Source organism: Hylobates moloch, unplaced genomic scaffold, assembly GCF_009828535.3.
Source record: "Hylobates moloch isolate HMO894 unplaced genomic scaffold, HMol_V3 SCAFFOLD_19, whole genome shotgun sequence".
Taxonomy (NCBI): Eukaryota; Metazoa; Chordata; class Mammalia; order Primates; family Hylobatidae; genus Hylobates; species Hylobates moloch.
In genome coordinates this window covers 24,725,538-24,742,619 of record NW_026652294.1, presented here as the reverse complement: position 1 = coordinate 24,742,619, position 17,082 = coordinate 24,725,538, and the positions used below count along the sequence as shown (strand labels likewise).

The 17,082-nt window shown below is 41.6% G+C and overlaps 1 protein-coding gene across 11 annotated transcripts in view; it reads left to right on the top strand.

Moving 5' to 3' along the window:
• The window catches only part of EFCAB6 (EF-hand calcium binding domain 6), a 296,553-nt gene that overhangs the window by 220,256 nt on the left and 59,215 nt on the right, over positions 1-17,082 (top strand). For 10 of the 11 annotated variants that reach the window (XM_058431306.1, XM_058431310.1, XM_032138757.2 and 7 more), the window contains 2 exons: positions 4,234-4,428; positions 14,124-14,279. In XM_058431306.1, coding sequence (XP_058287289.1) covers positions 4,234-4,428; positions 14,124-14,279 — 351 coding nt within the window. The remainder of the gene's footprint in view (positions 1-4,233; positions 4,429-14,123; positions 14,280-17,082) is intronic. The other variant, XM_058431309.1, reaches the window with a different exon arrangement.

Below are 17,082 nucleotides of genomic sequence, written 5' to 3'. Positions count from 1 at the left end.
CAGTGATTAAAGCCATCTGGAACCCCGGCAAGCAGTCCTTGAAGGAAGTGTGGTTCTCATGTCTGGCATGGCTTTGTCTAAGGCTAGCCCCCTTCTTACTGGGGAGTGTAATGGGTGGATTTTGGCTCTTGATGGGTACTGGAGCAGATGGTGTCTGATCTTCTGTGATTTCATCAGAACATACTGAATATGCCCTTTGAGCATGTTCAGCTCCAGCAATTGGACACTATATGAGTCTATTCTCACGCTGCTATAAAGAAATACCTGAGACTGGGTAACGTATAAAGAAAAGAGGTTAAATTGGCTCACGGTTCCACAGGCTGTACAGGAAGCATGATGCTGGCATCTGCTCAGCTTCTGGGAAGGCCTCAGGAAACTTACAATCATGGTGGAAGGAAAAAAAAGGGAGCCAGCGCTTCATGTGGCCAGAGCAGGATGAAGGTGGTGGGGGCTGCCACACACTTTCAAACATTCAGATCTCATGAGAACTCACTATCACAAGAATAGCACAATGAGGATCGTGCTAAACCACTCATGAAGGATCCACTCACCTCCCACTAGGCCCCATCTCCATCCTAGGTTGAGATTCACTCAACCTACTGGGGATTACAATTTGACATGAGATTTGGGTGGGGACACAAATCCAAACCATATCAGACACTTTCATCTCTAAAGAGCAGCTGTTTGAGTCATCAGACCTCCCTCCAAGATGGTACCTGAGAGAATTCCTTATGTCCCCAGATGCATGAGGTGCTGTGTCTGCCTCTGCTGCCTGGCCTAGGCCATCGGCAGGGCTTATACCACACCTCCTCATTCTGCCCTGTAACTCTAGGGACAGTGGCATTTGAAGATACTTCTGAAATGTATGTGAGAATTAAGTGCCTAAACTGAGCATAAAGGACTAAGACATTCTCAGCAAAGCAAACCAATCGATGTGAACATACTCAAATTATGTGTACAACTGAATTGCTGTGTGCACAATAAATGGGCAGAGTAATCTTATTGTATCATAAATTAGTGGCCATCACTGTCCACAAATGTGAGTTTTTATGGGTCCTCTGTTTATGTGCACATTTTTTCCTGGCACATCTATTGCTGAACCATTTGAAAATTCAACCTTTATAGGCAAGTTGCTGTTTTAAAATGTTACACAAAGGGTTATACAATGAAGGGTGAGGTTATGTAAGCTGAATTAGCTCGCTTATTAATCACATTCACAACAATATTTTAGTTGCAGTTGTGCAATCTAGTCTTCTGTTCCTTTGGATGAGAATAGAATGTTTATGATATTTATTAATGAAGCAATTAAGAATGCCTTTTCATTCAGTTCAAGTGTCATGATGGAAAGTTTGTTGTCAGTAAGCCCTTGAGCACAGCACACCAGGAGGGCAGTCCTTCCTCAGACATGCACTGCCTTCACTTTTCTTAGCTCAACAGCCGTGAATGCATAACGTAGCTCATACAAAGTGTGTTGCTGGATGCTGTGAATTTGTAAAAATGATTAAACCATAGTTTCTCCTCAAGAAACCGCCATCTAGTAGGCAGATAAGACATGGACTTAGGAACTGGATGGAGGCAGGATGTGGGAGAAACTTTGGGTGGCATAGAGCAGTAGCAAATGCCAACATGCACTCCCCATGTATTCGCACGTGCACTAACCTGTCCGGTCCTCACCACGCCTTGAGCTCAGAGGAAGGCAGGGTCGTGGTTCTTTTGACTTAGGAGGAGAGAGAGGTTTCCAAAAGAAGTGCACTGCTCCCTGGGGGCTGCTTGTCAGGTGAGTGGGCTGTGGACCGTTCTGTTAGGAACCCTCCTGTCAGAATGAGGAACACCTGGGAGCTTTATTCAGAGGGCGTCTTGACCAGAGTTGCATTATTACATTGCCTTGGTGCCACAAGGCTAGTTAGAGTCCTGATGTAGTTCAAGGAGAGAGGCATGGCCCTGGGATCACCCTAGAAGCTCAAGAAATGGCAGCCCTTCTGCCTCCTAGGTATGTCCATGTGAAATTCAACTTCCTCCCTGCAGCCATCTCAGCATCGCCAGCAACAGGGAAGCCCTTGCTGGAGGCGCTTGCTCCGATGGTGCTGCTGAGACCACAGCTCTTCCACAGCCAAAGGAGAAGCCTCGGGAACTGCAGAGTCCACAGGCTTCTTTCTGAGGGTATGTTGTCTTGTGGGGTTTTAAAAACAAAATTCACTGAATAAAGGTGGAAGTGTACTTTTCTGGGTCGCAAAATTAAGGTCATCCTCGTAATAGACACCTGAAAAGGTCTGCAGGGGATAAGGAACTGATGGTCTCAGCAGGAGCTGGGCGGGGCACTGTCCTGAGACCACTGTCCCTAGACCAATGTCTAGGACCGCCCATGACGGCTCCCAGCTGAGGAACTGATCCCTGGAGCAGGAAAGGGCCTTGCCAGGTGAAGAGCTGGCGAGCTGGTGTTTACCTAGAGCCCTCTATCTGCACCTGCCTGCAAAGTCGCAGAGGAAGTCGTCCAAGGGGGCTTTTCTTACCTTGTCAGGTGGAGTGCGTGTGGAGAATGGGGCGAATGCTGTGTTGAGGCAGCAGGTGGATGGCAGACATATGGCAGAGGAGCGGGGATCTGCAGGGCACAGAAGGCAAGGGAGCATGGAGAGAGCCCTCATGGGCACCTGCGGGGACAGGCCCACATGGCCTTTGGGAAGGGTGGTGGTCTTCCAACTCCTGAGAGCATCTGCAAGTTTTAGCACAAGTGCATGAAGCAACATTTACCCAAACGTCTATCTGCTTTGTCTCCTGCCTGCCACCCCTTCCCCTTGAGGACAGGAACGTGGTCAATAAGAACATTTTCTTTATTGTTCACCCAGCTCAAACAGTCGCACAGGGCTTAGTGTGTCACAGACAACTGTGGGTTCTGTAGATCCTCCAGGATCTCATCAGTTAATGAGCAGAGCAAAAGGGAGCTCTACCTCTCAGAGGAAAACTGATTGTACTTCTACTCCGTCAGACAAATGCCCAAGCAACATCCTGATGGGAGAATTATGCTGGCAACATTGTTTAAATATAGTCTCATTCCTTGTAACTCTGAGTTCATCTGGGGAAAATCACATCTGCGAATGCCATTTTTATCGATTAGATGAGGACCAAGATCTTTCTGTAAAAATAAATGCTTTCTTTCTTTAAAGAAAATTGGCAATTTGCCTTAAAATTTTTATTGAAGTAATTCTATTCTATTTGAATAACATTGGGAGATAAAAACCCTCCATTATGCCTTTTTTAATGAGTTCTAATTCAGAAAAATCTCAATAATAGAAAATGACATAAAAGGTACATAGCATAATTCTTATCTTGTTTTCCTCACTGGCCTCTCTCATTGGCTGTATGTAATTAGCATCTCTTCAAAGAGAAAATGGAGAATTTTACCATCTTTGAATCAAGTGACATTCACTCATTTGAGTTTTAAGATTGAATATGCTTTTTGAAGAATTTTCTTCTAAACCTTAGCATAATTCCTTTCACAGGTAAGTATTCAATTTTAAAAAACTGCTGAATGGGCGAGGTGCGGCAGCTCACGCCTGTAATCCCAGTACTTTGGGAGGCCGAAGCAGGCGGATCACCTGAGGTCAGGAGTTTGAGACCAGCTTGGCCAACATGTTGAAACCCCGTCTCTACTAAAAATAGAAAAATTAGCCGGGCATGGTGGCCGGCGCTGTAATCCCAGCTACTCGGGAAGCTGAGGCAGGAGAATCACTTGAGCCTCGGAGACAGAGGTTGTAGTGAGCCCAGCTTGCACCACTGTGTTCCAGCCTGGGCCACAGAGTGAGACTCTGCCTCAAAAACAAAACAAAACTAAAAACAACAAAAAAAACCTGCTAAGCATATGGAGGGGTTGACTTCAATTTTCTGTAGTCACAACTGTGTTTCTAATAGAATGACAGGTGAGTGGCTTCGGTTGCTCTCTCTCCTGGCAGGCCATGTGTGGCGTGACCATCCTGAATGCTGATGTGCCTGTAAGTCACCTGGGGTCCTTGTTAACATGCGGATGCAGATCAGATCAGGAGTGAGGCCTGAACTCGCGCATTTCCAGCTCCGCCAGGTGGGGCTGATGCCGCTGGTCCACAGGGCGTGCTCCGATTGGTGAGGGATGGAAGACGAAATCCTCATGGATGGTGCAGGCATTTTCCAAACCCTGAGCACCAGCACACCTTACTGGCTACTGAGAAATGCTTTCTGTTTTTGTTTTTGTTTTTTTTTAAGATACGACACCGAGGGAAAAGGACATATTACTTACCAGGAATTTTTACAGAAATTGGGTATTAACTATTCACCTGCTGTCCATCGGCCCTGTGCAGAGGATTATTTCAACTTCATGGGTCATTTTACAAAGCCACAGCAGCTACAGGAAGAGATGAAGGAGTTGCAGCAGAGCACAGAGAAGGCCGTGGCAGCCAGGTGAGTGAGGAAGGGTCATGGGGCCATCATCTAGAAGTCCCCTTTTACACCTGGCCTCACAGCACAAGTTATTTTAAAATGGTACCTTCCCATGCTGGCACAAGTTACAGGGAAATGATCATGCTTGTTCACTGCCGTCAATTCTAGAAATTGGTGCGAAGTCAAAGAGTAGTTGAAAAGCTATAGCCCATTCCATCTTACCCAGTCACAATCTTCTATCATTCATCTTATTTTATGGGTCACCCTTGACAATGATCCTTTTTAGTTGTGGATGGCATACTGCCTGGCCACTCCCTTGGCCCAACTAGAATGCAGGCTCCATAGGGATGTCTGTCACTTTACCTGGTGTCTAGCACCGAACAGACACCCAGTAATATCTGTTGAATGAATAAAGGAAAGAACCAGACATATCCTTTAACTCACACTTCTACTTTCAGGACTTGATTCCCAAGAAATAATTCAGAATAAGCCAACAGCTTAGCAATGGGAAGGTGTGACCTGCAGTGTGTCTTTTTTTGTTTGTTTGTTTTTGAGATGGAATCTCACTCTGTCTCCCAGGCTGGAGTGCAATGGTGCTGTCTCAGCTCACTGCAACCTCCACCTCCTGGGTTCAAGCGATTCTCCTGACTCGGGCTCCTGAGTAGCTGGGATTACAGGCACACGCCACCACGACCAGCTAATTTTTGTATTTTTAGTAGAGGTGAGGCGTCACCATGTTGGCCAGGCTGGTCTCGAACTCCTGACCTCAAGTGATCCACCTGCCTCAGCCTCCCAAAGTGCAGTGTGTCTATAACAGCAAAACAACAACAAAGGGAATACCTTCCAGTCCCAAATTAGTGCACTGGCTTAGCAAAGAGTAGCCTGAAAGAGCATGAAATTGCCCATGCCTGCTGTGGCCTCTGTGGAAGAACACGGAAATGTTTGTGTAAAGGGCTAACAGGCAGTTACGTTTTGGGTAGTATGTGTACCATGAGTGGAACAATATCAAATGTAGGAGCAGGTGCATGGGACCAGAAGATGCTCTGCAGAAGGTACCCCACTGGATTTGGATGGTGGGAGCGTACATGATTCCTTTCCATTTTTAAAACTGATATTTAATAGTTGTACATATTTGGAGGGTATGTGTGATATTTTGATACTTGTATACAATGTGTAATGATCAGGGTAATTGGGATATCCATCATCTCAAACGTTTATCTTTCTACAAATTCTACAAATCTTCTCTTCTAGCTATATATTTTTTAAAATTTGTGGGTATATAGTAGGAGCATATATTTATGGTTACATGAGATAGTTTGATACAGGCATGCAATGTATAATAATCACTTCTGGGTAAATGGGAAATCCGTCGCCTCAAGCATTTATCCTTTGTGCTACAAACAATCCAGTTATACTCTTAGATATTTTTAAATATACAATTAAATCTAGCTACTTTGAAATATATAATAAAATTATTGTGTATTTCAATATAACATTTTATTGTTATAAAATTGTGTGTAACAATAAAATTGTTAAGTATAATTTCCCTACTGTACTATTAAATACTAGTGTTTATTCCTTCTATTAAATTGTATTTTTGTACCCCTTATCCAACTTCTCTTATCTTCCCCATCCTGACCCTTCCCTTCCCAACCTCTGATAACCTCTGGTAAATTAGCCTCTGGTAATTTACTCTTTATCTGTCTGAGATCAACCTTTTTTTTTTTTTTTTTGAGACAGTGTCTCACTTTCATCACCCAGGCTGGAGTGCAGTGGCTCCATCATGGCTCACTGCAGCCTCAACTTTCCAGGCTCAGGTGATCCTCCCACCTCAGCCTCCTGAGTAGCTGGGACTACCGGTATACACCACCACACCTAGCTAATTTTTGTATTTTTATTAAAGATGGGACTTCACCATGTTGCCCAGGCTAGTCTCAAACTCCTGAGCTCACTCACCTGCCTCAGCCTCTCAAAGGGCTGGTATTACAGGTGTGAGCCACCACGCCCGGCTGAGATCAACTTTTTAAACTCCCACATATGAATGAGAACGTGTGATAGTTGTCTTTCTGTGCCTGGCTTATTTCACTTCATATAATGATGTCTAGTTCTGTCCATGTTGCTGTGAATGAAGATTTTCTTCTTTTTTATGGCTGAATAATGTTCCATTGTGTATGTGTGCCATATTTTCTTTATTAATCTGTTGATGGAAACTTGGGTTGATTTCATATCTTGGCTATTGTGAGCAGTGCTTCAATAAACATGGAAATGCAGATATACTGATTTCCTTTCTTTTGAATATATACCCAGCAGTATTATAGAATTTCTAGATCATACAGTAGTTGTGTGTTTAGTTTTCTGGGAAATCTCCGTACTGTGTTTCACAGTACTGTACATTACCACCAACAGTGGATGAGTGTTCCTCTTTCTCTGCATCTTCACCAGCATTTATATTTTGTCTTTTTGATGATGGCTATTCTAACTGGGATGAGATGATATCTCATTGTGGTTTTAACTTGCGTTTCCCTGATATCAGTGACCTTGAGCATTTTTCACATACCTCTTGGCCACTTTATATGTCCTCTTTTGAGAAATGTCTATTCAGGTCTTTTGGCCATTTTCGAATCAGGTTATTTCTTTTCATGCTGTTGTGTTGTTAGAGTTCCTTATATATTCTGGTTATTAATCCCTTGTCAGATGGGGAGTTTGTAAACATCTTCTCCCACTCAGTAGGCTGTCTCTTCACTTTGTTCCCTTCATGGTGCAGTAGCTTTTCAGCTTGATGTAACCCCATTTGTTTGTTTTTCCTTTTGTTGCCTGTGCTTTTGAGGTCTTATCCAAAAAATATTTGCCATGACCAATGTCCTGTAGCATTTCCCCAATGTTTTATTCTAGTAGTTTCATAGTTTATGGTCTTACATTTAAGTTTTTAATCCGTTTTGAGTTGATTTCTGTCTGTATTGAAAGATGGGGATCTAGTTTAGTTCCTCTGCATGTGGATATTCATTTTTCCCAGCACCATTTATTAAAGAGACTTTTCTTTCCCCAGTGTGTGTTCTCAGTGCCTTTGACAAAAATGAATTTGCTGTAAGTGCATGAATTTACTTCTGGGTTCTCTACTCTGTTCCATTGGTCTTTGTGTCTGCTTTTATGCCATTACAATGCTATTTTAGTAAATATAACTTTGTAGTATAATTTGAAATCAGGTAGCGTGATGCCTCTAGCTTTTTGCTTAGGATTGCTTTAGCTATTTGGGGTCTTTTGTGGTTCCATATGAATTTTAGGATTGTTTTTTCTATTTCTGTGAAGAATGTCATTTGGTATTTTGGTAGGGATTGCTTGAATTAGTAGATCACTTTGGATAGTATAAACATTTTAACAATATTAATTCTTTCAATCCATGAGCAAGGGATATCATTTCATTTTTGTCTGTGTCCTCTTCAATTTCTTTCATCAGCGTTTCATAGTTTTCTTTGTATAGCTCTTTCATTTATTTGGTTCAGCCGATTTTTAGGTATTTTATATTCTTTGTAGATGTTGTAAATGAGATTGCTTTATTTATTTCTTTTTTGGATTGATCACTGTTAACATATAGAAATGCTACTGATTTTTATGTATTGATTTTGTATCCTGAAACTTTACTGAATTTGTTGATCAGTGCTAGGAATTTTTTGGTGGAGTCTTTAGGTTTTTTTTAAAATATAAGATCATGTCATCTGCAAACATGGCTCATTTGACTTCTTCCTTTCCAATTTGGATGTGCTTTATTTCTTCCTCTTGCTTAATTGCTCAGGTTAGGACTTCCAGTACTATGTTGAATAGAAGTGGTAAAAGTGGGCATCCTGTCTTATTCCAGATCTTAGTGTAAAGACTTTCAACTTTTCCCTGGTTAGTATCATATTAGCTATGGGTTTGTCATATATGGCCTATATTGTGTTGAGGTATTTTGCTTCTATATTCATTGTGAGGAGAGTTTTTATCAAGACAGGATGTTGAATTTTATAAAATGCTTTTTCAGCATCTGTTGAAATTATCGTGTAATTTTGTCCTTCATTCTGTTGATGTGATGTATCACATTTATTAATTTGTATATGTTGAACCATCCTTGCGTCCCTGGGATGAATTCCACTTGATCATGGTGAATGGTCCTTTTAATGTGTTGTTGAATTTGGTTTGCTAGTATTTTGTTGAGGATTTCTACATGTATGTTCATCAGGAATTTTGGCCTGTAGTTTTCTTTTTGGTAGTGTTCTTGTCTGGTTTGGGTATCAGGATATTACTGGCCTTATAGAATGAGTTTGCAAGTATTCCCTACTCTTCAATTCTTTTGAAAAAGTTTGGATAGAGTTGGTATTAGTTCTTCTCTAAATGTTTGGTAGATTTTAGCAGTGAAGCCATCAGGTCCTAGGCTTTTCTTTGATGGGAAACTTTTTATTACTGCGTTGATGTTGTTACTCATTGTTGGTCTGTTCAGATTTTCTACTTTTTCATGGTTCAATCTTGGTAGGAATTTACCCACTTCTAGGTTTTCCCATTTGTCAGCATATAGTTTTTCATAGCAGTCTCTAATGATACTTTCTATTTCTGTCATCTCTAAAGTTGTAATACTTCCTTTTTTATCTCTGATTTAATTCATTTGGGCTTTCTTTTTTTCATAGTTTAGCTAAAAGTTTGTCAATTTTATCTTTTCAAAAACCAACTTTTAATTTTGTTGATCTTTTGTATTGTTTTAGTCTCAATTTTATTTATTTATGCTCTGATTTCATTTCTTCCTTTCTACTAATTTAGGTTTGGATTTTTCTTTCTCTTCTAGTTTCTTGAGGTGCATTGATAGATTGTTTATGCAAAGTCGTTTTTTTTTAATGTAGGCGTTTATTGCTATACATGTCCCTCTTAGCACTGCTTTTGCTGTATCCCATAGATTTTTGGTATGTTGTATTTCCATTTTGATTTGCTTCAATAAATTTTTAATCTTCTTCTTAATTTCTTCATTGACCATTGGTCATTCAGGAGCATGTTGTTTAATTTCTACATATTTGTATAGTTTCCAAAGTTCCTCTTTTTATTGATTTCTAGTTTTATTCTATTTTAGAAAAGATACTTGATATGATGTTGACTTTTTCAAATTGTCTGAGACATGTTTTGTGGCCACATATGATGTATCCTGGAGAATGATCCATGTGCTGATGAAAAGAATCTGCATTCTGCAGCAGTTGGATGACAGGTCCTGCAAGTGTCTGTTAGGTCCATTAGACCTCGACCATAGTTTAACTTGATGTTTCTTTGTTGATTTCCTGTCTGGATGATCTGCCCATTGCTGAAAGTGGAGTGTTGTCTGCTACTATTATTGTACTGCAATCTAGCTCTCCTTTTAGATATATTAACATTTGCTTTACATATTTGGGTGCTCTGGTGTTAGGTGAACATATGTTTACTATTATTATATCCTGTTGCTGAGTTGATTTTTTTGTATTAATAATGACCTTCAGGTCTTTTTAGTTTTTGACTTAAAGTCTATTTTATCTGATATAAGCATAGCTACTCCTGCTCTTCCTTGGTTTCCATTTGCATTGAATACCTTTATCGATTTCTTTACTTTCAGTCTATATGTGTCTTTATAGGTGAAGTGAGTTTCTTATAGGCAGCATATAGTTGGGTCTTGTTTTTTAATCCATCCAGCAACTCTTTCTACTTTCAAATTTTAAAACTAGTTACTCATGTCTTTCTTTTTTTTTTTTGAGACAGAGTTTCGCTCTTGTTGCCCAGGCTGGAGTGCAATGGTGCAATCTCAGCTCTCTGCAACCTCTGCCTCCCAGGTTCAAGCAATTCTCCTGCCTCAGCCTCCTGAGTAGCTGAGATTACAGGCATGTGCCACCACACCTAGCTAATTTTGTATTTTTAGCAGAGACGGGGTTTCTCCATTTTGGTCAGGCTGGTCTCAAACTCCTGACCTCAGGTGATCCGCCCACCTCGGCCTCCCAAAGTGCTGGGATTACAGGCGTGAGGCACTGCGCCCGGCCACTCGTGTCATATTTTTAACATTTATAACAGAGAAAAAAATTGGGCTGCATATAATGTGACTACAGCAATGAGACAGATTTTCTTGGCATGATCTCAATCCTTGGTCTCCCATCCACACTCCCTATACGTGTGGCTCTTACCTGCTGCTCTATAGCTCTGGCTTAGCTGCATCTTGCTCTTGCCTGTTTGTGAGTCTGTCTCCTGTCTGTCATTTCAAAAGGCAAGATTCACTCTCTGTCCCACCACCTCCTATAGCACCTGAATGAATGAGTGAATCTCCAAAGGAACTGAGAATGCCAAGGACACAGGGATGAAATGTAATAGCTAAACGGGGTTTAAGAGAAGAGCAGTTCAAACACACCCCTGAATTATGTCTAAGTTACTGAGTTATGAAGCCTGAAAGCAGAGAATTGAGTTTGTGAAATTCGAAGTAAAATATGTGCACGATTGGTATAAATCAAATATGCCATAAAGCTAATGAAAAAGTGGAATTTATCTTTACTAGACAGGGTTGGCCTCATTACCCGCTCGTGTCTTCTCTTCTCGTCTTTCCTGCCACTTGTGAGTAATGAGGCTCTAGGAGAGAAACCGTGAATCCTGGGCACTCCCAGTACACTCTTTCTCTGCCTGTGCCTCTGTTCCACATGGAGCATGGGTGTGCAGCTAAAAGAACTGCGAGCTGCCAGACAATGCATTTCAGATCATTGAGTTCAGTTAACTAATTCACTCTCACCCACTCCCCCTTGCCACACCCATGCCCTCTTAGTAAAGAAGACAAATGCATGACCAATTTCTGTTTCCTCAAAAATATTGGCTTGTAAAAATTTCCAAATAACCTTGTCCTTCAGGATGGCCTGTTTTAAAATTTTGCTGTCAGTGGGTCTTTCCAATGAAGATTCAATGTTTCCAGGATGTTTTTTTACCTCCTCATCTATACTGACACTCTAATCAGATTGACAGATTTGAGTCATGTTCCATTAAAGTGACCACAATTTTGTATTTGCCTCTTAAATCTAGGGGAATTCATTTTGTTTGGAGTGCCCTAAATACATTTTAAAGATTAAGAAAACTCTTTTTCTTTTTGCATTTATTTTCCATGCCTTGCTCTTTTTGCTTAAGTCTGAGTTGAAGATTCAGAATCAGAATAGCAACAGTAAATGAGCCACATAACACGGGCTCATTCGAAAACGCAAATTGAGAGGTGTGCAGTTTTTCTGCAGCACCAGAGTGGGGAGGCCATGTATGTGAGGGGCTCTGTGGCCATCCATTGGCTGTAACAGTGCCCCCTTCTGGCCTCTGTCTTGTTGCCCAGACCAGGAACTGGACACAGAGCCAGTGCAGCTTTGTCACTGAGTGTCGGCTGACACCGTTTCTGTTTGGCACTGTGCTGTGATCTGTGCTCTAAACCCTCATTTACTCTGTGCACATATTTACTGTGCAAGGGAAATAATTACTGCCTAGAAACCAGTCCAAGAAATGCTGAATGCTTCAATTTTCTAAAAATATGTATCTCAAAAAATGTTTGGATTTTTTTTCTACCTTCATTTGCTTTCATTTTGAAGGATTAAGTGGAATACAATAGTTGTGATGACGAGTAATCATTCTGCAACATGGGACTGAATTCAATGTACACCTGTAGGGGAATCCAAAATGCTGCTGTTGGTATACACGCACAGAGAGGTTCCTGCACCTCATTTGTATTAAGTACTCACATGTCATGGGAGCCAATTCCAAACTGGAGGCCAGCAAGACAAGGGAGCTGATCACCTTGGTGGCTTCAAGTAAATACCGCTTTCCTTCACTACCCTGATTATTCCCACTGAATCTCGCCTCTCCCAGAGTCCTGACGTTTCTGTTCCTATGGATTATTTTTTCTAGGCATCCTCTCCCACAAATACATACCTCAGGTGGTAGACAATTACCACCAAAGATTTTGCTTCTGGAATTTTATTTTATTTTATTATTATTATACTTTAACACATTCTTTCCCCTGAGGAGTAACCCCAAAGCCAAGATCAAGTCTGAGCCCATCACACAGGCATGTTACTCAGTTTGTAAGGAAGACATTTTCAGCGACCTGGGTGAGTTGAAATTACTGGATTTACAGCCAGTCCACCATAGATCAAGTGCAAGATTGTTTCTTCCTAAAGATTTCTGCACTTTTTGAGTTCCTTAACCGTAATTTTTTTCAAGTTAGGAGAGAAAATTTCCCAGACTGAAAATTCAGTGTCTCTGAATCACAGAGACTTGAGGTCACACATCCTGCAAGAAAATCATCCCTGAAGCTGGGAGCGACAGAAAGATGCTGTCTCTGTCTCCCTCGCTGTGAGTGAAAGGCCCAGTCTTGTCCTGATTCCGCCCTGGGCTTGCGTGCTGTCCTGTTCCTGTTCTAGAAAGTAGGGCTGATGACACCACCTGGCAGGGCTGAGAGGTCACATGTGAGTGTGTACTTGAGATGGCAGCATGGCCCTTGATTTTTCCATTGATTCACACCACGTGGTGGCTGTTTCTTTTTTCTTTTTTCCTTTTTTTTTTAAGACAGGGTCTTGCTCTGTTGCCCAGGCTGGAGTACAGTGGCACGATCTCCGCTCATTGCAACCTCTGTCTCCCGAGTTGAAGCGATTCTCCTGCCTCAGCCTCTCAAGTAGCTGGGATTACAGGTACCCACCACCACACCTGGCTACTTTTTGTGTTTTTTAGGAGAGACGGGGTTTCACCATGTTGGCCAGGCTGGTGTCAAACTCCTGACCTCGTGATCCACCCACCGTAGCCTCCCAAAGTGTTGGGATTACAGGCATGAGCCACCCCACCCAGTCAGTGGCTATTTCTTAACAATAAAAACCCTGGTTAAAAAAAAAAAAAAAATCCCAGGGGGTCTTTGGCACTTCATGGCCCTTGATTTGTCCACTGATGCACACTACGTGATGGCTGTTTCTTAACAATAAACATGCCTGGTTAAAAACAAAACAAAACAAAATAGGGTCTCTGGCACTCCCTTGCCCCATCACCGACAAGGGTCCGTCCCTCTCCACACTCTTGGCTTGCTGCCCTTCTCCTCCTTAGGGCCTTGGCACTGGCTGTTCTCCAGTCCCCGGCTGACTCTTTTGCATCCGTCTTTGCTCAAGAAAAACAGCCTACAGCCAAAGTGCCTGTAAACCTACTGTCTTTTTTTTTTTTTTTTTTTTGGCATGCAAACCTACTGTCCCACCGTGCTGTACCTCTATCTTCTGTTTGTTGTCTGTCTCCCCACTACTGGAATGGAAATCCTTCTAGGGATGCCTCTTTGATTCACTAGACATGTCCCAACACCTACAGGAGCATCTGGCACGTCATAGGTGCTCAACTAGTGTTTATTGAGCATGAGTGTATTTCACATGTCTATATGTAAAATCACTAGCTTTTTCAATTCTTGGTTCTGTTTTTAAAGTACCAATTCTAGTACAAAGACAAAGTTGTAAGTTCTCTAATGTTGTAATTTTGCTAATGATGGTAATAACAAAATGATAATGATACAGACTTATAATATTTCCAGGATATCTTTTAATGTCAGTGTTACACTGACGCTGTAAAACATCTTCAAAATTAGTTCTTAGATGAGCCATCGGCTCATTGCATTAGAATAATCATGAAATGTTTGCTTTAAAGGAGTTAGTTGTTTTCCTGATTTTAGGGCATATCTGCAATGTACTCTCTTTCAGGGATAAGCTTATGGACCGCCATCAAGATATCAGCAAAGCATTCACCAAAATTGATAAATCCAAAACCAACTACATATCCATATGCAAGATGCAGAAAGTGCTGGAAGAATGTGGCTGTTCTCTTACAGAGGGGGAGCTGACCCATCTGCTAAACAGGTCTTTTTGGACTAAGTTAAATATGTTTCCCATGGCCCTGAAAAACATACTGGAGAATTGCCTTTGTTTCTTCTGTATGTCCACCCAAACAGCCTTCTGAGATGAAAATATCCTCTATGTCTTCCTGTTGGCTGGGTTACATTAGAATGGGTTTGAGTCCACCCAAAGCAATAAAAGAAAGCCCCCTGACAAATGCATAACTTTTCCTGATGTGTCTTAGCAGCAGTGCCACCATTTCTTAACATTAGTGGGGTTTTTTTGGTTTGCTTGTTTGTTTTGTGTTTTTGAGATGGAGTCTCACTCTCTCACCCAGGCTGGAGTGCAGTGGTACGATCTCAGCTCACTGCAACCTCTGCCTCCTGGGTTCAAGTGATTCTCCTGCCTCAGGCTCCCAAGTAGCTGGGATTACAGTTGTACACCACCACGCCCGGACAATTTTTGTATTTTTAGTAGAGACGGGGTTTCACCATGTTGGCCAGGCTGGTCTCAAACTCCTGACCTCAGGTGATCCGCCCACCTCAGCCTCCCAAAGTGCTGGAATTATAGGCGTGAGCCACTGTGCCCAGCCAACATTAATTTTTATTTTATCCAAGTTATTCCAGCACTTTGGCAGGAATCACATAGTTCTACGAGGCTGGTTACTAAAACCAGCAGTCCTTTTGCCCTGCTGCAGCCCTTATTTCCCTACCCAAAGTCAACAACTTCCAACCCTGTTGACTGGTGTTTTTTGATAGTGAATGTACCTCTTCTTCTTCTTCTTCCTTTTTCTTTTTTTTTTTTTTTTTTTTGAGATAGAGTCTCCCTCTGTTGCCCAGGCTGGAGGCAGTGGTGTGATCTTGGCTCACTGCAAGCTCTGCCTCCCGGGTTCATGCCATTCTCCTGCCTCAGTCTCCCAAGTAGCTGGGACTACAGGTGCCCGCCCCCACGCCCAGCTAATTTTTTGTATTTTTAGTAGAGATGAGGTTTAACCGTGTTAGCCAGGATGGTCTCAATCTCCTGACCTCGTGATCTGCCCACCTCAGCCTCCCAAAGTACTGGGATTACAGGCATGAGCCACCGCGCCCAGCCGATGTCCCTACTTCTAAGTGACAGGCATCTATTGCTACTTCTTGATTTTTCACTTTTAGGCAGTTTCTATTGACTTACTACCAAGAAAATGTGGGTTTAACTCTTTTCACCCATCGCATGCCACCAACCATCTCACACCCCTCAGCCTCCATTACCTCATGGAAACACACGAAAACTTAACCTCCACATGCCACATGCCTATCGTATTGCTGTGTCAGTTTTGGTTCGCTCCACATTCTGGATCTACATTTGCTGTGACTAGCTCATCACTTTTCTTTTCTACATAGCACTTTTTCCCTGAAGTCAAATTATCCTATTTCTTCTGTTCATTTAGTTTCCTATGTACTTATTCTCCTACTAATTAAATCCCCAACTTAATCTCTTTCCAATCCATCGAGACACATCAGCTAATCTGTCAGCTTCATCTTCTTGAAGATTACCCTTTTCATGTTCTTCAATTCTTAGAAAGTTTCTTGACTTATTTTATTAATGAATTCCTCCCGTGTTCTATTCTTTCTGAAACTCCTATTGTTATTGAATATGGAACTGCCTGGACTGTTCTCTCACATATTTAAAATTTTTTTTCTCCTTTCTCTTTTTCTACCTTCTGGGAGATTTCCTCAATTTTAGCTCCCAGTCCTTCTTTGAGATTTTTGTTTCTGCTACCATACTTATATTTCTAATTACTAGAGCTCATTTTAGTTCTCTGTGTGTTCCTTTTTTATAACATCCTACTCTTGTTTCATGGATGCGCTATCTCATTTCTCTGAAGGTATTAACAATAGGCTTTTAAAAAAAGTTTTCTTTACCAGATAAGTCTCTCCTCAGTGTTGCTTTTTAAAACTACTACTCATGTTGGATATTTTCTTCAAAAATATGTCCATACTAAGAGTGGAAGACGGGGCACTGAGTTGCAGATTAGAAGTTCTACACAGATAGGTGAAGCTTGTTGACTTTGGATTGAACTGTATGGTAATCTGGCTTGAAGTTTTCTTGAGGGGCCCCCAATGTCAATATGTTTAAAACTTTTTGTTTGGCCTTTTCAGATTTACCAGAGAATAGACTTGCCAGATAAAATACAAGATGCTCAGTTAAATTAGGACTTAAGATAGTCAATAATTTTTAGATATAAGTATGTCTCATGTAATATTTGAGTTATACTAAAAATTTTGTTGTTTATCTGAAATTCTAATTCAACTATGTATCCCTGTAGATTTGGTGTGTTGATTTGTTTATTTGTTTGCTAATTGGGCAACCCAATGAGAGAAGACTCTTTGGTCTCCTGTTGTCAACACTCTAGGAACTGACTGGCACAGAAGGCTGGATATTTCACCAGACACTGTGGTCAGCTGAATCATCCCTCCCAAACATATACAGGTCCTAATTCCTGGAATCTGTGGACATTACCTTATTTGGAAAAAAGGATCTTTATAGATACAACTAAGCTAAGGACCTGGAGAAGGGAAGATGAGCCTGGATTATCTGGATGGGCCCTCAATGCCATCACAGGTGTCCTTATAAGAGGGAGGCAGAGGGAGATTTGACATAGACAGACAAAGAGAAGCCCATGTGACCAGGGAGGCAAAGAGTAGAGTGATGTAGCCACAAGCCAGGGACTGCCAACCGCCCCCAGAAGCTGAAAGAGGCAAATAACAGATTCTCTCCTAGAATCTCCAGGGAAAGTACAGTCCTGCCAATAACAGGGAACTCATTTTAGATTCTGGTGTCCAGAACT